This window comes from Falco cherrug, chromosome 4 (genome assembly GCF_023634085.1).
Source record: "Falco cherrug isolate bFalChe1 chromosome 4, bFalChe1.pri, whole genome shotgun sequence".
NCBI classification, from domain to species: domain Eukaryota; kingdom Metazoa; phylum Chordata; class Aves; order Falconiformes; family Falconidae; genus Falco; species Falco cherrug.
Window position 1 is genome coordinate 91,023,360 of NC_073700.1, and position 18,560 is coordinate 91,041,919.

General features: G+C 36.1%; 1 protein-coding gene across 6 annotated transcripts in view; it reads right to left on the reverse strand.

Moving 5' to 3' along the window:
* Positions 1-18,560, reverse strand: part of SUGCT (succinyl-CoA:glutarate-CoA transferase) — a 337,849-nt gene that overhangs the window by 181,222 nt on the left and 138,067 nt on the right. For all 6 annotated transcript variants that reach the window (XR_008732070.1, XR_008732068.1, XR_008732071.1 and 3 more), the window contains exon 12: positions 12,433-12,535. Coding sequence is in view for 3 of the 6 variants with exons in the window: in XM_055709366.1 (XP_055565341.1) it covers positions 12,433-12,535 (103 nt within the window). In the remaining 3 variants the exon portion in view is untranslated. The remainder of the gene's footprint in view (positions 1-12,432; positions 12,536-18,560) is intronic.

Below are 18,560 nucleotides of genomic sequence, written 5' to 3' on the forward strand. Positions count from 1 at the left end.
TTCCATCACTTATCTAAAAAGAGAAGTAAAATGTACACAGTGAGAGTAAATGTTTTTGCATTTTGCTCTAAATTAAGAAAAATGCCTGGATTGAAAAGTCTTCTGCAAGAGCAAATATGTCACAAAGAACCTATAATTTGTGTTATTTTTATACACCTGCTTTGTAACATAAGATAGAGTTAGATATTTACTTGATTAGCAATTGTACTGGTCTTGTTGTGCCTTTAATTTCAATTATAATAGCTGTTTTGCCCAGTAACATTCTAGGTTTTTTTTCAATTGCAAAAGGACACATTCAGAGGATAAAGACATGAATATGTTATTTAAGTTTCCAAATACCTTGAAATGTCACTGTGGAGATACTGAATGCCATGTTCCTTTAATAACACATCTATAACTGTAAGAGTATATTTACTGAAGTTAGAGTTTATGGAAGAAAAAACGCAATTAAAGAAAAAACTCAGTCTATATTAAGTACATATCTTCTGCGTTTCAAAATACATGACTTACAAAAGCCACAAGTGTACATTCTTTTTAAATGCATATTCTTATGCTCTAAGAATAGGATGTAACACTGGAAAAATCCAAGAAGTTCTTACAATCAATAGGGTTCACCTTATAAAATATCTCTTTAAATGTATCAGTTTAGAGTGGTGAATAAGGAATACTAGAATACTGCATCAGTATAACTTAAGCTCCCACTAGAACTACTATCTATATATACTGCATCAGTATAACTACTAAGTTCCCACTATCCTACACTAGGATAAGTTGTGTATAAATACTACATCCAGAAAACATATTTGGTACGCACAGTGAAACACAAATTCCAGATTTAATGTTAGATTCACAAGGGAAATATTAAAAACAAAGAATCAATAGTTTGAAAAATACATGAAGATGAAAAGTAATGCCATTATAGAAGGTAGTAGGAATAAAGCATCTGTGTGCTGCACACTGTCAGCACTTTTCAGCATCAAGGTATGTATAAGAAGAAAAAACAGAAAATGTAATTCGCTACTGCCATTCTGAACATGAACAAGTAACATATCCAAAAAAAGCTCAAGAAATTCATTGAAAGGTGGCCAATTCCTACATAAGAAACACACATTACAGCTCAGATAGCAAACCTGTATGGGAAACTGTGGGATGTAACAGCCATTGCTTTATCAAGACCGCAATCTTGATGAATTTGGTACAAACCACCAAACAAAATCACATTTACCTAGCAATAGTACCAATAGAAATTAATATAATGATAACAATAATATGATCATATCTCGATAACTTCAGAGCCTGAAAGATGCTGTCTCCCTTCTGAAAATAACAATGCCAGTCTACAGCTTCCTCATACACTGCACGCACATGGTAGCTCCTAAATCTAAGGGAGCATCACAACACAGGAACTTGAGGGTGGGGTGTTTCACACTTAAATTGTCAGTAAATATTCTTCTGACTTCATTATTCTCAGGGGTAGAGGAAAGAAGAGAGAGATTTTTACAAAATCTGTTATTACATACTTTATTTACACATCAAAATTTACCCAAAGCTCAAAGCCTGTATTTTGATGACTGGAACAGATACTTCAGATGATTTAGAGAAATTAATACTCTGAATTGGAAAGACTGGAGGAATCCTAACTTCTCCCTTTTTCATTTGTGACCCTGTGGAAATACAGTATCTGAAAGAACAAGATGCGCAGATACTAAACAGTGGTTCTGGTCACGGCTACTTCAGGTGTGACTCGAGGACTGTGGGAAGATGCATTTCAGTTGCCTGCTCCATGCCAAGGGAGAATCAGACTATGTCTAGCAGAAGCTACTTCCAGCTCATGGAAGCAGCAAATCAAACTGGCCCTCGCAGGTTGTTAGGAGACATAGCCTGACACTTCCGATTCCCAGATCCTTCTGTAGCCTTGATTGCCAATATGGACAGTTCATCATGGATGATGAACACAGTTGTTTGCAACATTGGTATCAAAACAGCAGGGAGGAACTGCTAGGGGTTTGTTTGGGTTTTAAACAGGGTCTTTTTTTACTTCTTGTTTTTTCTTAGGAATTAAACTGGGATCCATAGTATAAATACTGGCTACTTGGCATCTCAGTTTATCCTTGTGTCTTTGTCATGCCATTCCTAAACTTGGCTCAAAATTCCTTAATTCTCTGTCTTCTCCCACACATGAGTCAGGATCTCCATATTTAATACTACTATTAATCATGGTCAGTGCACTACCTTCACACTGAGGTGACACTTCTGTTACAGGAATGTTTATTCTAATAGGCCATTATAGGCATGCATAAAAATATAGCTCTTCTGTGAGCTGTGAGGTGTTTCAGGTGTCATTCTAGACAACTAAAATTCAATTGGGCCATTGTGTCTGTAAACCTGATCAAAATTTGGACTTTTTTTTAATTAACTGTACACCTAGATCATTTTTCAGTACTTCAAAAACAAAACTTTTGAACACCTGAGATCACCAATAACATTAATCAAGACTTTTATGTAATTCAATAGAAATCTTACCCCTAAAACATATAGTACAAAATTATACAACTTTTGGTTTATATTGTTATAATTAAATGCTACGGTTGCTAAGTACCCAATTGAAATTGCGTGGAGAAAATTTCAACATGTGGCTGGCTGCTCGGAGTGCTGACATCTGAACTCTGTAGCCAGTTTTAAGCTTAGGATGAATTCTTTACAACAGCAGTAATGCTCCTGGTCTCAGCGACCATGCACAGCAAGGAAATACTTCCTGCTTCTTTACAAACTGTCTACTTGAATCATACTAGAAACCTACAGGAAACCAGTCACAGATGAGAAGGAAAATTGCAATGACAGAGAAAGCTTGCCTGACTAATTAATGCCTTTTTGTGGTGGTTGGAAATCTAAATCTTCAAATATCCACTCCTACTCAGCCTACATACTTGCCTTTTCACGGCTCAAGTATTTCTCCCTGTTCGTAAGAAGCATAAAACTACAACAGTATATTTTAAAAAATGTTACTGCATAAGTACAATGCAAAATGAACACGTTAGCATCTCATCTGAAAATATGACTTTTTTTTCCCCATCAGTGAGTGGCACTCCAAGATGAAGTTAGGTTGAAGAGAGTGGGAAATCTCAAAATTTCAGGATGACAGGCCAGAGTCATGGCTTGAGCTACGATTTTGAAGTTAAGTTGAGCACTCAGGAAAAGCAGCTGAAGATCAAATGATAACTGAAGCCTGATCTGCACAGTTTCTACACTTGTTTTGTTGTTACTGGGTTACCTATGTTATTCTCTCCTTTGCTCAAATATAATCATATACGCTCTTTACTCTGACGGTGACAGAGCAGTGGAACAGGCTGCCCAGAGAGGTTGCGGAGTCTCCTCTGGAGATATGCTTTAGCAGGGGGTTGGAGTAGGTGATCTCCAGAGATCCCTTCCAACCCCAACCATTCTGTGATACATCATCTGTAGCTACTACCATTTGAGATATTCTGAAGTGCAAGATGCCAAATACTTACTCTGCAGAACACCATTAGTATTTTCATGCCTACAAGACATAACTCACACTACAAAGCTCCACCGTGCTACTTATATTGATTACAAACAAATCTATTTAAAAGAGAACAAGACCTTTGACAAAATCTAGCACTTGTGGTCTCTCAGAAAGAAAAAAAAAATATCCAGGCTATCTTCATATGAACCCCAAGAAGACAAGGTGGTAATCAATTCTGAAAACATAAAAAAACAGTAGGAAATTTTAAGAGTGACACTTTCTTGGGGGGAGTTATATACCAAAGCATGTCTAAAATTCAGTCTGAAATTTCAGTGTTTATTATCGATTCTCCTATAAATTTAGCTTAGTATATAAATCTACATCTACTTAAGAAAAATATTTTTTTGAAAAAAATAGTGTTTTCTTACTTGATTTGGTATGGTCTTATGAGCTGGGTAACCAACAGGCATAGACAGTCTCACAATTTACATACCATGGGGAAAGCAAAGAATACTTACCTTTAACCGATCATTAATTTACTACAACAATTCAGTGAACGTTCAGATAATTTAAAATAAATAAATAAATAACAAAAAAACCCCCAGACTTTCAAAGAATGAATTGCTTCAGCATATAAACTCTCTTCAGGCTGTGAGACATGACGAGATAGACATATACATGTATTTCCCACCTTCCCATGCATATAACAGGCTTGATACTCATCAAACTTCAGATAAATGCAACAACTGGGTTAATTAAAAACTCTCTTTCAACCCCATAGTTACAGTTCATATAAACAGAAGCAAGAGCTGGGCTCGTGCTCTGTGAGGGATTTCTAAGAAGTTACACATCATCTAGCTCACCACATATTAAAGTTGGATGGCATTTATCCTGCACATGCTCTGGTAGCGCAAGAGCCCAAATACAGATTCTCTGAAACCAACCGATGTCACTTTGATGAGCTGCAAGTTTAGGGAACCAGCGCCTAACTCCTGCAAGGACAGAAACTAATCCAACAGTGAGGTGCAAGGGACGTGCGCTATGTGCTCCTAACACTGAAGCCTAAGAAAGACCGTGAGGTTTCAAAAATAGGCTCTTTGCTTCAAAACTGAGAATGGCTTTTTGGCAGATCTCTTTGAAAGGAACGCCCAAAAAAGCTAGGTGACTCCTCATACCTTTGAATGGCCACAACTACGATGTAATTTTCTAAACACAATTTAGTCTTTTATGAGAACAGACCTCTAATGAGATGTTTTTGAGCACTTAATATTCTCTGTAACCAACAAATACTTAAGTTAACCTTTTCTCAATGGAATGTGTATACAAATAGTACTAGCTAAAGCCATACCATTCACATATGTACACATTTAAATGAAACTAAAAGAGAACTTTAAAAATGCTGCTGCTAAGCATCATTTGCTTGCACAAAAGAAATAAGGTACAAACTTTCTGTACAGTGCATGCTCAACCTTTTTCTTGTCAAATTCCTCCCTTACTCAGTGCAGTAAAAGATATTCAAAAGAGGTATTATTTCTGATAAGTAAGGTGTAGCTCCAGGTGTCATTTTTATATATATAGCACTCAAATCACACAATTATATATAAAAAAAAAATAATTTCCCAAAGGGTTTTTTTCGCTGGTGCTACACATTAGAAGCTATACCTTCCAGAAGCATAACTACTGCATCTTTACAACACTGCTTTTTAAAGGAGTCCCAATTTCATGGCTAGGAAACCCAAGTACAAAGGATACTAAGGATAAAACAACTATGTTAGGGTTTTTTCAGCATTTTCAACAATACTACATTTTTTAATCACCTAATAATATTTTAAACAGTTTTGTTTACATCCATGAGAACTCGGTGCTGCTGTGTATTTAACATATGGTGTCACAAGGCAGGCACTCAAAACATGAGGCACACATGTTTAACGACTACCTTTTGACATCTTGATTAAAGTGACTTACCCAAACCCACGTGTGAACGGTGTGGCAGATGCAGGAAGAGATTCCTGTCCAGCATTCAACTTCTATCAAAATGAAGCCCTATTTCTGCAACTGCTTGCCTCTTCCGCTACTTTTCATTTCCTGAATCAAACAAATTAAGATTCTGACAGACAACAACCTGGTTCATAAGGCAGACTAAATGCTCTCCTACTGACTGTCAAGTCTATCCTGCACACTTCAGGAAGATGGCACAGCAGAAAGACGTTACTTGATTTTAAAATATCACAGTGTTTATGAGTTAGAGGTTCTTCTACAAGTAAAGAAAGTTGCTGATGAATTTTCTCACGTTTGTGTTTTTCTTATTTATCATGACATTTTTAGAAATCAAAATTCAGGTGTTGAAAAAGCTTAATCATTTTTTCTAGTGTAGTTACACAATTTCTATTCTAGGTCTCAAGCAAAATTAACACCTTTGGCCTCACAAAACACAAAGGACAAGAATATGTGGCAGCAGGTGAAAGCTTATCTTTTGCATACACTTTCTGGGGCTCTGTTTCTCTTTATTCGTAGCCAGCTTCTCTCCCCACCCTTAAAAACATGGGACAGGAAAAGAGCACATCTATGGCACTGCAGTCAACTTTCTGCCCAAGTCTCTCTCAAAAAGAATTAAATAAAAAGGAGCAGCAGAGCTCCCAGGCAAAACCCAGTGTAAGAAAACATTAACATGGTAGACAATAGGTTTCTGGAAAACTGTTACCAAAGATAAGCAGATCATTTTATCAGCAATGTTTCCAAATGTGCTTCCTACTTAAGCAAACAACCAGCACTGGAAGTTTCAAATCAAACTCCAGAAAGTTATAGGCAAGTGAAAACAGAACATCATAACAGAAGCTGCTGAGCTACCTCCTTTATTTTTCTCATCTAGACAACAGATATATATTAAATGTGCGTACAAACAAAAGTTAATCATCAATATAACCATACATTTTTATTTAGAATTCCATCATATTTCAAGCCTTCATGACTCTAAGCTAAGCTCTCTACTAGTCATTGTAAGAGAGGCAGGCCACACAAAAACACGGCATAGCCATGGACCACATTTCACTACAGCCAAAATGTAAAACACACTTCCTATTACAATATTCCTCATACCAAAATACAAGTGATGTCTCATTTTGTGCCTTTCCTATAACATCTGGACATAGAACTATCTCATAACATGTACAAATCCTGCATAATTGGGTATATGTGGGAATCACACACTACAAACTGTCTTAGAATTGGATTTTCCATTTCACTTTTTCAAACTATGTTCCATCCCTTAATGCTTTCCACTTTAGAACAGAATCTACTTCCCTAAATTTCCCACAGACCAAAAGCTTGAAAACATTTGTAATTTAGTACAAAAGAGCTACTTTTGACAAAATTAAAGGATTGGGTATGGTTGGTGGTTATAGGGTTTTTTTCATTGCATAAAATTTCAATATTGAAGTAAAAGGTTTGCTTGAAACACCAAAACAAAGCTAGGCAGTGTGCATCTCAATGTTGCTAAATGGACAGGAATAGAGCTGAATTTCTGTTTCAAAACAGAAATTAGTTTTAGACTCCTTCATGTGGATGTTTCACTTTCAACAAATTGGCATTTTTAAACATAAAAAAATGCCATCGGAAAATTTCCAAACAGTTTCAGTACTGACTTAATAGACACATGCAAAATTTAATTCCTCTCTTTCTCTTGTCTGTTAGGAATTACTTCCAGACATGTTGTATTACCTCAGGCCTTCATCAGCTGCTTTTCAGTTGCAGAAACCTCTATAAGTAAAAAAACTGCCTGCAGTATTACAGACATGAATATAATTTCATTTGACTTGGGACAGTCCTCAGTGGGCCACAACAGTCTATTTCAAAGAATAACAATTAAAATATAGTCATATTAAAAAAAAAAAACCACACACAACAACGAAACAAAAAAAACCACACACACACAAACAAAACAAAAAAAATCAAAAAACCCAAACCGACCAAAAACCCAAACCAACAATAACCATGCATAACATGATTTTTTAAAAGGAAGAAAAAAAAAATAACCTAAACCAAAACAACAAACCAACACACTTATAACTTCTGCTGTTCCGTGTGTTTGCAACTTTGATTGTAGAAGCTTTTACCAGATGCTAGGAAAGTTTTGCCAGGATGTGTTCACATGAAATGACTTCCAAAATAAGAGATGATCTGGAGGTTAATAAAAAAACTACCACCTTTGTAAGTTTCCACAAATAATAAACTTAAAACACCAGATAATTTCCAGCTATCAGATATTTCAATACTCAATTTACTGCTGAGTTTTGGGGGGGGTTTCTAAGGCATATTCAGACAAATGGCTAAAGGAACTGTAATGGCCTTCTGGGACAGGAAAACTAAGGTTTCTGTAAAAAATGTTAAATTAATTTTTATAGTGATGCAAAGTCAGGGAAGGGTTGTTAAGGGATGGCCTCTTGCCACAGGGTGGAGTTTTGTTTTGGTATCCTTTTAGAGTCTGCAGGTGTTTGGCAGGAGCTGAAATCAGGGCCAGCTGTGATATTTCAGCTCCGATATTTCCCTCCCCATATTTCTCAGAAGTGATGCATCAGGGTGATGTCTTACACCTGATGTACTCAACTTGTGTGGTATGACTGTAACTGTTGGGGGGGGTGGGGGGGGTGGGAAGGGGAGTACCACTGCATGGCTTTTTCATGTTGTTTTTTTGGTTGGGTTTTTTTTTGGTTGTTTTTTTTTTACAGCTGACAACACTCATATAGTAAAATTCATCAACACAAATGGATTTAATCTGGTAAAACATCAGCTAATAATTTATTAAACTGCCCATAATATCTCTGCATTGTTTTGTTGCTTCTTATATATGCCAGTCATTTCATCAAAGTAATAACTGTATAAGAACGGTGAAAGAAATTACATCACAAAAAAGGGGAGGGGAATGTTTTACAGAAAACAAAAACCCTTCAGTTCCATCACTTAACCAGCAAAGATCTTTGTTCTTTCATACTTAGCTGCAGCACAGCACGTACCTGTTTTTGTTTTGTTTTATCTTTTGGGAGAATTTGAATAGTTTCTATTAAAAATGGTATTCTCTTTAAAGTTTGTTTTGTTTGGAAAACCTCAAACCACATTGTATTTCATACACATGTTCCACAGGGTATGTTAAATGGGACCATACTGAGGTCACTAGTAAGTTTTTAAATCGTTTTAAGAGCTCCTTTAATGTTTGTACAATTTTGGCCTAGTTAAAAGAACACTTTTGAAAAAAATAGCTTGAAGAAGTTGGACTATAAAAAGCTTCGTTAAAATAGTCTATACTGTATATTAAGAGTCTGTAAGAACTTTTACAAACATTCTTTCCTCCTTCTTGTTTTTAGGAAAATTGTTCCCTTAACTAGTGAATGTGCTCCTCTCTCTCTCAGCCATTTTATCCATGCATGCAACAGTACAGACATATATCTATCCACAGACTGATTGACTTAGCAGTACAAATGCCTGTGGTAGTCATTTTAACTTCACAAATGAATAAAAGGTTATAATCAGTGGGAAAAGTGGAAGTTTCACTCCATTCATGGAAAAAACAGTATCACCTGGCACTCCTAACTTACTAAGAAATTTCCTGTTTTTTGGCAGCTCACTTGGAGTATGATTGAAGCTGTTAATGACATTAACAAAATGTCCTGGGATCAAAAATGTGTTGTTTTATCTCAGTTTATAGAAGTAGTTATACAAACTACTCTTGGCCTTCAGAGTTCTGAGGTCTTTTTCATTAAAAAAAAATTTGAAAGCACAACCTACCTGTAGCTGATTAAGTTCCATTAGACCATATCCATCATCTTCTTCACTTGCCTTTCCTGTCTCCTCAGACTTGCCTACGTTCCTCCCTTGTATTATTCCACCCCCCTCCAAGGAGCTCTCTCTTTGGTGGGTACCCACCCAGTGCCCCCTTTGCAGTGTTGGTGACAGCCAAACTGCCATATGCTTTGATGATTGCTGATGCCCATGCAGCGCATCTTGGTCACTCATGGTGTGAGACTGCACTTCCAACAAACGACAGTTGCCTTATGGATATCAAAATCCACAAAGCAAATAGGAAGACGATGGCAATAAAATGAAGTTCAGTGGAATTGTGTTTAGATCCACTGCTGCTGGTAATGCCCAAAATGGAATAGGTTAGCAAAACCTACGTATTTCTATTAGAGGTAGATTAGGGATTGTCTATATGGAAGTATCACCTCGTTTATGTTCTTCTGGAATCCTTGCAATGGTTGAGAGCAAATGGAAAAGCAGATTACTGTGTTATGATGAACTCATTTTACGTCATACGGTTGGTACTTATTATATAGTATTAGTAAGTGAAGTTATTAAATGCAAGCTGAGTGACACGTTTCCTAGAAATGTATTTTCTGATTTAAACTGAGCCTGAACAAACCCACCGTATTATAATGGCAGCACTGTGAAGAATGATTAGAAAGTCATCGTACTTCATGACTGAGTTCAGCTTTACACATGAGAAAAACCTTGCTGCGATTACATATGTTCTTATTGGCAGGTGCTGGCTTTTTCCCTGGATTTCACAGTGCAGAACTCACCTAGATTATGGATTCTCAGGTGTTGCTAGACTTCTTCCCTTGTCTTAGACATTGCCTTGGGGCACTGTCATGCTTTTTGAGGTTTCAGAAACCAAAATTGCAGACGGGCTTACAAAAGAACAAAGCTATACAGAATCATGTGTGTTTATCCCAGACACATGCTGTCTATGCAGCAGCAGAAAGACGAACAAATGGAGGAAGACTGGGCAAGGTGCAATGGGAAAAAAAAAACAGTTCAGGAGAAATGTGAAAGTGAAAAGCTTTGCTTGAATTGTCCATGAGCATCTAAATCCAAGCTATAGATAAGTGACTTAGGGCAATGAAGCCACCTGTGAAGCTCTGAAGTCCTCACCATCAAAATAAAAAATTGTGTAGAAGTTACAAAAATATAATTAAGAGGCTGCACATGCTACACTCCAAATTGCTGCTCTGCTGGAGGGTTTCTCAGATATGTAAGGGTGGAGTGGGGGGTCTAATTTTATATAAGTGATGTAAAGTAAATCTCTTGCCATAAGAGCAATGCCTTAAATGTCAAAGCTTTTCCATGTTTCAAGAAAGAAGAGGGGGAAAAAAAATGTAGTTGGGTTGTTTAGGTTTTTTTTTATCTCCCTCTCCTTGAACAGAACTACAACTGTGAGAAAATGCTTAAGGCGGCAGGCAGCTCCAGAAATGAAACAAATGTATAACATGCAGGATTGCCACAAATACTGACATTTCATTTCCAACAGTAATAAGAACACAGGGGCTGACTGCCACTTATTTCAGAGAAAGGGTGTAGAAAAGACAATGTTTTCAAGCAGTTTCATGGAGGAGGGGGGCAGGGAGCTCCGTATGCCCCTTTATGGGAAAATACTTTGAAAAACCTGCCATGTGGTAGTATCTGACTGCAAAGCATTGGGGGAGCTTTTATGGATAGGCTATGTCAGTTAATAACCTGACAGATAGATAGATATAGATAATTGGTATCAATTATAATTATTTTTATATATGTATAAATCATATTCCAGTGAATTCTAATAACAGCAAGGTAACCAAGATAACCCCTTTTCAGTTTGGGAAGTAACGGCCATCCCACAACATACTGTGTTTTAAAAAGCTGTCTCTTAAGGTGGACCTGACCTCTTAAAAATCTCAGCAACAACAACAACAAAAAAAGCAAAGAATATTTCTCCAATGTTGCCCCAAATACAGCCAAGTCAAGCACATTTTGAGTAAAATATATGTGTGTTCTTCTGCATGTTCTTCAAAGCCCAATCTTAATCCCTGTGGAAGTTTTGGAGTGAAAAATTTGGCCCGTGCATACTTCACAGCGTGGTACTACATCATTTTAAGAAGAAAGAGCACATTTACTCAAGAAAAAAAGCTTCTTTCCTTGCAGTAGCCTAAAAATATTATCTTATACCTCTAAAAGTATAATAAATATATAATAAACATATTCCTTTATGATAGATTGTTTTGACCATTGTTCCTTCCCAAAAACTACAACTGTATCCACAATCCTGACAAACACTTATTGACAGTAGACATGGACACATACAAAATTGACTGCTTTCTTTTTTTCCTGGCATGGTCAATCATTTTTGTGGTTACTCTTATTATTAGAAATTAATTTAATGGAGATTCATCACAACAGAATAGCCGTAAAATACTCTGTTACACTATTCAAGACAGCACATCGCAGTTTGTGTTGGGCCCTTTAACCCATCATAAGCCAGAGGGTGAAAAGGCAGCCAGAGATTAGGGAACATGCAGCCAGTATACCTCTACAGATACTCAAAAATAAAGATACTGTTTTAACTAAGTATAGATACAATTCAGTGAAAGACTTAAAATTTAAAATAAATAAAAAGCTGAAGTGTTCTTAGCCAGGGAAACCACCAGACCAAGAAAAGGTTAAAATCTTTCTGCACATTACTTCTGTGCTTCATTTTTCCATTTCCAGTCAAAAAGTTGCCCATTTTCTTTCAGACAGTACAGATTCTTGTTATCCATACTCCATCCAGAAAAACAATTGCTTGTGGACAGCAAGAAAGGTATTTTCTGTGCATTTATCTGACAAAATGCAATTACATAATACAGTACAGTTTCTTTCCTTGTTCTACCAGTCACTTTGGAAAGACAGACTCCATACAGGACATGGAATACTTATGGTTTAAACTGTGTTGACTCTGTGTTCCCAAGCATGTAATTCGTTTAAGGACGTGTATTTATTTCTTATTATGCTGTATCATTGGCTTAAACTCAATCCACCATATAACTCTCAAATCCCATTTTTAAGTAGCTGAAATCAGGTCTGAGTGGCATGAAAAGTGATCGTTACCCAGCATTTGTAAAACACACGTAATAACATATAGAAAAGGCTTGGTGAGAACCTACCTGAGGATCCGAGAATACTTGCTGCATGTTGTTGATTGGGCCATATGGAACTCCACTACCTTCAAAGAGCTGCAACCATTCCATCGTTGCTTTTTCTGAAAACCTAAAAGCAAGTAAGGAGCATGTGGTTTCAACTCCAGTCTTTCAGATTCATAAAAACACATCTCTTCTCTGTCTCTCACTGCTTTCATACTCTTCCCCACCGATTTCTTCCCGGGCGATGATTAACATAATGAAAATGTACTACACGTGTTCTTTAGACATGCAAAACCCAAAGACATAGGGGGAAGAACTGACTTCTATTTCTATCTGATCATATGAAGAAATCCAGCAATGATTAGCCAAGCTAAATTTATCAGCAGTTTCAAATAAGAATCAATGGGTTTCCTCCAGTCTTTATTTACACCAATGTCCTTCACATTTGTTTTCTTTTATATACATATTTAACAACAAAAAGATAGATCTAATGTGGGTACGCGTCTCACACACGGCACCACTCACTAAAAGCTGATGTCAAGCACCACACTTTTTCCTCCATTACATCCAAAACATACGTCAGGATTAATAGCCACATTTTCTGGTCAGATAACAACATTGATCGCATATATTTTTTGTACGATTGTATAACCTATCCTAAGGACATCCAGTTCAGCGTATATACACTGTGCCTACGCCAGTGAACACAGAGCTCCATCTCTTTGTATCACATACAAAAAGCTCAGTTTATTTCTTTCTAAGCGTTCAACCCCATAACTGGTAGCACCACTCTACTTCCCCTCCTTTGCTATATACTTTTTGTTTCCTCACCTACCCAGTACATGAACAAAACACTCTTGAAGCAATAGTGGTCACTGAGAGATGGTATTTTCTGCAGCTGTCTGGGATTCTGAATCAAAGGTAAAATTATATGGAGATTGTATCTTAAGTTTCATGAAGGAAAACCACACAGAGGTCTACCAGATTATTAGAAAGGAAAGATCTACTCCATGATATGCATAACACTGAAAATGAATTAGATGTGATTTCAAGACCTGATGGAAATGAAATTAATAGAAACCTTGACAAGGGACACTCAATTACTGGTATTCTGTAGCTCACCAGTTTGGAGTTCCCTAAGCACTATCCAGAACAACATCAGTAACATTCAGCTTCAGCTCTAGCTTTTTATAATGAAAAAAACCCAACCCTTCATTTTCTGACAAAGTTAATAAAGAAAAAGCACAAAAGTTCCTAGATCAGTCCAAAATCAAACTTTGCAAACTTCTGTTTGTAGATATGCAGGGATTGGCTGCAAAGTATTTTGTGCTACTTTTAAACTTCAGAAAAACCAGTGATATACAAATACAAAAACCAGTGATGGTGACAAGTTACAGGTATATTAGCTATATGGCATAGGAATGGATCCAAGCTTCACAGTTAATGTCTTTCTCCCTGTGCAGGAAGGAACAAGCTTTGAGTGAATAAATCCTGATACCCAATGCATTTTGTGCTCTAAATGGGTAAGAAAATGCAAGTTTAGCACCACCCTTCCTCAAAAATAGAAGCTTTACTCCTGCTGAAGACATGTGAAGTTAGCAAATAATACTAGTAGAATAAAAGGAACAATAAACCAGAAAAAACAAAATAAAAGGCTTTAACAGTACAAACTGTATTATAAAATGAAGCATCACTTCCAAAGAAATGAAACATAACGAAGGATCACTTCTAAAGAAAACTGATACAAGATTATTGTGCTGTTCAGTTATACACTCCATTGAATATTACAGTTATTTCATGGTAAAGATGTAGTCAGCCGTAAAGATAACGCCACTCTTGGACACATTGAGGGTCTATCTAATTTAGTACTCTATTGCTGACCATACCTAGAACCAGGTACATTACAGGAAAATGGGGCGGGGGGGAAGGTAACTATAGAGAGGTAGAGAGCCTTCCTTTCTCAGCAACTGCAGCCATTAGGAAAGCATTATATTAATCTAACATATAATTTGTATTTCCCTTTGGTACACTCTGTTGGGCAACACTTCTCATAATCCATATATCGTAGTTATTCATAGCTTTCTGTTACTAAGGCTTGGGGCTCAAACTACTGCACAGTGTAAATATGATCCACATAAATAACACCAATAACTGATGGGAAACAGTTTTTCATATACAACTGTGCTGTTCTCTGCTAGCAACTGAGACACTTCTCTCCAGAAATGCTTCATAATTCATGGCCCACTGACTCCCTTTTTATAAATTAGAAGGTTCTTTTCAGCTACTACTTTTTCTGACACCTCAGCCTCCACTACCGTCTCGTTTCTAACGAAAGACAGAACACCTACAAGAGGACTCTCAGACTCAGCATTATAACCATGGTGCTTAAGACCATCACTTAGAAATTATTGTGATTCTTAATATTTGTTGCATCACTCCCCTGATCTATTAGTAATGAAAAGGCCCTGCTTGTTATGTTCCTTGTACTTCTTTTTAAGAGAGAGTTTATAAATATCCCCACCCCCCGAGTTTAAAAAAGCAAGTAACTTTTGGATTTAAAGAACCATCTGAAAAAGTAGTCTTTTCAACAGGAGTGGCAATTATCTACATCTGTATAATCAATACGCTACTTCCTGATGTCATGGTAAATATGAATAATATTTGAGGCATACCTTCTTCTTCAGTAACATTATTACCAGTGACTCAAAATACAGTGAAGTGAGAGCACGTTTTGCAAAATTTCTGTGGGGTATATGAATTTCTGAAGTTTTATCTTCTGTTTAGATTTTTCCTTCATACATCACAGACAGAAAATATTACCACAATTTTGTAGAAAACCAGTGATGTTCTGTTTTAAAAAATACTTCTTCTGAATGGACCTAACAATTGCCTTAGTTTTACTTATTAATTTATTTATTGGTGGTTGGAGAGAATTCCCAAAAGCTTTAAACTCAATCAAAGGTGTAAAATACCACATTCTATCACTCTCAAAGGAGACATGTGGTATTTTCTCTTGAAATTTAAACCCTTGACCTAAATCTGATGTAGACTAGCTTCCTTTATTTGTGGTAAAAAGAAGCTGTTGAGAGCATATTGTTAAGCAAACTGTTTAAAAACAAAACAGATCACCAGCACTGACAATAAAAGATCTATTATTCAGATTTTGAGAGCAGTAGCATGAAACTATTTGATTCATTCAGTTGTGGTTTATATATTCTAATATCTGTTGTACAGCATTAAGGGAGAAATACTGTTTCAAAATCTGATAAAAGATAAGGCATGTATAAAAAACTGTCTAAGTTTACCTCTCTGGTGTCAGCTACACAACCCCTGAATTTATTTTTTTCTTTTTTTGCTGACCTGTATGCATCATTCCTTTCATCTACACATAATTTTTAATAGCACTTACACAAACAAATACCATAAGCTTTCCTTATAGTAAAGGGTTGATGTTTAGGTTTGTAGGTATGAATTGATATCATGCTCAGCACTCTAAAAATATCAAGTCAAGGCCTTCAACAAAATCTTCCAAGAGAACAAAAGACTGAAATTCTCTCCTGAAAATGGAAAGCTCTATCATCAGGAATTTACAAGGCCTAGTCAATCCTTTTCCATAAGGCATGTATAAAAAACTGTCTAAGTTTACCTCTCTGGTGTCAGCTACACAACCCCTGAATTTATTTTTTTCTTTTTTTGCTGACCTGTATGCATCATTCCTTTCATCTACACATAATTTTTAATAGCACTTACACAAACAAATACCATAAGCTTTCCTTATAGTAAAGGGTTGATGTTTAGGTTTGTAGGTATGAATTGATATCATGCTCAGCGCTCTAAAAATATCAAGTCAAGGCCTTCAACAAAATCTTCCAAGAGAACAAAAGACTGAAATTCTCTCCTGAAAATGGAAAGCTCTATCATCAGGAATTTACAAGGCCTAGTCAATCCTTTTCCCCTTAACAGTTATTTTTAAACTTTTTTCTATGATTTGATATTGTCTTTAATAAATATCCTACTTAGTATATAATTTCCTTTTCTTAACTGAAAAAAATTGCAATGTCATCTGCTGTCCTTCAGTGGGGAAAAAAGTAATTTTTCTATACATACATAAAATCACTGATGGACACACATGCAAGGCTAAACAACAATTCATCTTCCAAACTGAAGCTAGTACAAAAAAACACCAAAGGCTGTACAGCATCTGAGTTCTGAAGCATGACACTTGCAAATGAATCTTTATCTGTCCATGGAACCTCAATGATACTCAGTGGCTGTAGGAGAGCTCAACCATGTGATTCACACTACAGCTTCATATGGTTCCAGATGAGTCCCTTTTCCATCTAAACCATTCAAACTGCTATAGATATAATCATACAAAATGTCATTTAAATTGTCTGATTTATTTGTAGAATCATTTAAAACCTTAGCTTAGCTTTTTACAGTTATTACCAGTATTTTAGAAGTTCAAAAGAATTTACTTTTACTGTACTAGACTTTGGCATGAAGCTTGGATGCAGGCTCTTTCCAAAAAGTACCTCTGAAAAAAGTATATGCACCCCAATGGAGAACAACCCCATTCCCAGGATCTTTACTGCAAAGCCTGTACTAAGGCTTACTTCAATAAGAGAGGTAGTAGTTCCACAATGCCTTATTTGCATTTTAAGCAGTACTCTGAGCCACCTCTGCACTGAATTACACAGCACCAATGAAATTACTGAGGTTGCAATGTTGAAATGAGGCATCAGATTCTGAAACATTTAACATTGAAGATATTTAATGCTTAACAATATTATAAGAAGAGAAAGTGTAGCACGAGCTGCGGTAATTGAAACGTTATTTCATGGGAAGAACTCCAACTAAATGTATTTTTCTTCAATTCGTAAATCTAGCAGTCAACATTAAATACAGTGTCTTTCATTTAAACTACGCACTCAGTAAATTAATAAAAAAACATTACAGCACAATGTAAGAAATAACCTCCAACAGTCCAAACATCAAATAGAAAGGACTTACACCTTATATCCTTACACAAACCACAAGTGTAGTTTTCCTTCTTAAAACTCAAGACCTAAACCCCCTTCTGCTTTCTAGCAAATTCTAATTAGAAAGAAAAAAAGAGAGAATGGATCATTGATTGCAAAAATAGAGTATCTGCTTGACTTGCACAAGTTGGATGAAATGGTTTTAATGAGTTAGAAACATACTCAAGTTCTATTAAAATGTACAAAGTTTCTCATCCTGTTCATTATTGATGCAAACTGTGTTCCTTTCATTATGAAATATTCTGTTATTCAATGAAATAAAGACTTCTAAAGCATGAATGAACCTACTTTGTGTGCATTCTTTGCATATATCCCATTTTCCATGTCTCCTGGGAAACCTTCAATCATTGCTACAACTTCTGTGGAAGGGCATCCATGTTTCTCTAATGGATAAAACCATCCAATTCCACACAAATTTAGAACTACTGAAGCAAAATACTGCTTTTTTTTCTGTAGGAGGCTTATGGCAATTAAATTTGCAGAAGTAATTTGAACAGCTAACAAATGCAGATGGAACAGTAACATCTAGTAGTAGCTTTTCACATGCAATCACAAAAACCTCCTGTGTTATTGCTAAAGTCCACAATAACATTTTTGTGTTTTCTAGCATAACATGAGCTTGCGTTATGGTTTTTGCACTGGTTTTCTCTATCAACACTATATTTACTTCCAAATATCTACAATATTTTCTCTCTCCAGTACTAATCATCTCTTTAATGGTAGTTAACTCATTAAAATAGTTTGTGCAGTTTCTTACAGTAGCATCTATGGAAGATACTATACAAAGTAATAAAACATACTTATTTGGAAAATTCAAATAATGGATCATTATCCCTTAGTGTACAGTAAATATGCAATTAGAGTTTTCAAAATGAATACTATAGTATTTACTCAATAGTCTGTAAGCATCTCTGTGTTAGTGTCTAATTAGTCTCCTCTTGGTTATTGATTAATCACTCAGCAAACCACAACAGACTCTTGAAATCTTCAGGGTCAACGTGATTGTACTGACATGTTAGGCTGATGGATACGTCAACTACTTTAAAAGATGTCACATTTAGTAGATTGTAAGTGATAGCTACATAAAGTACAGTCCAGATATTTGTAGGT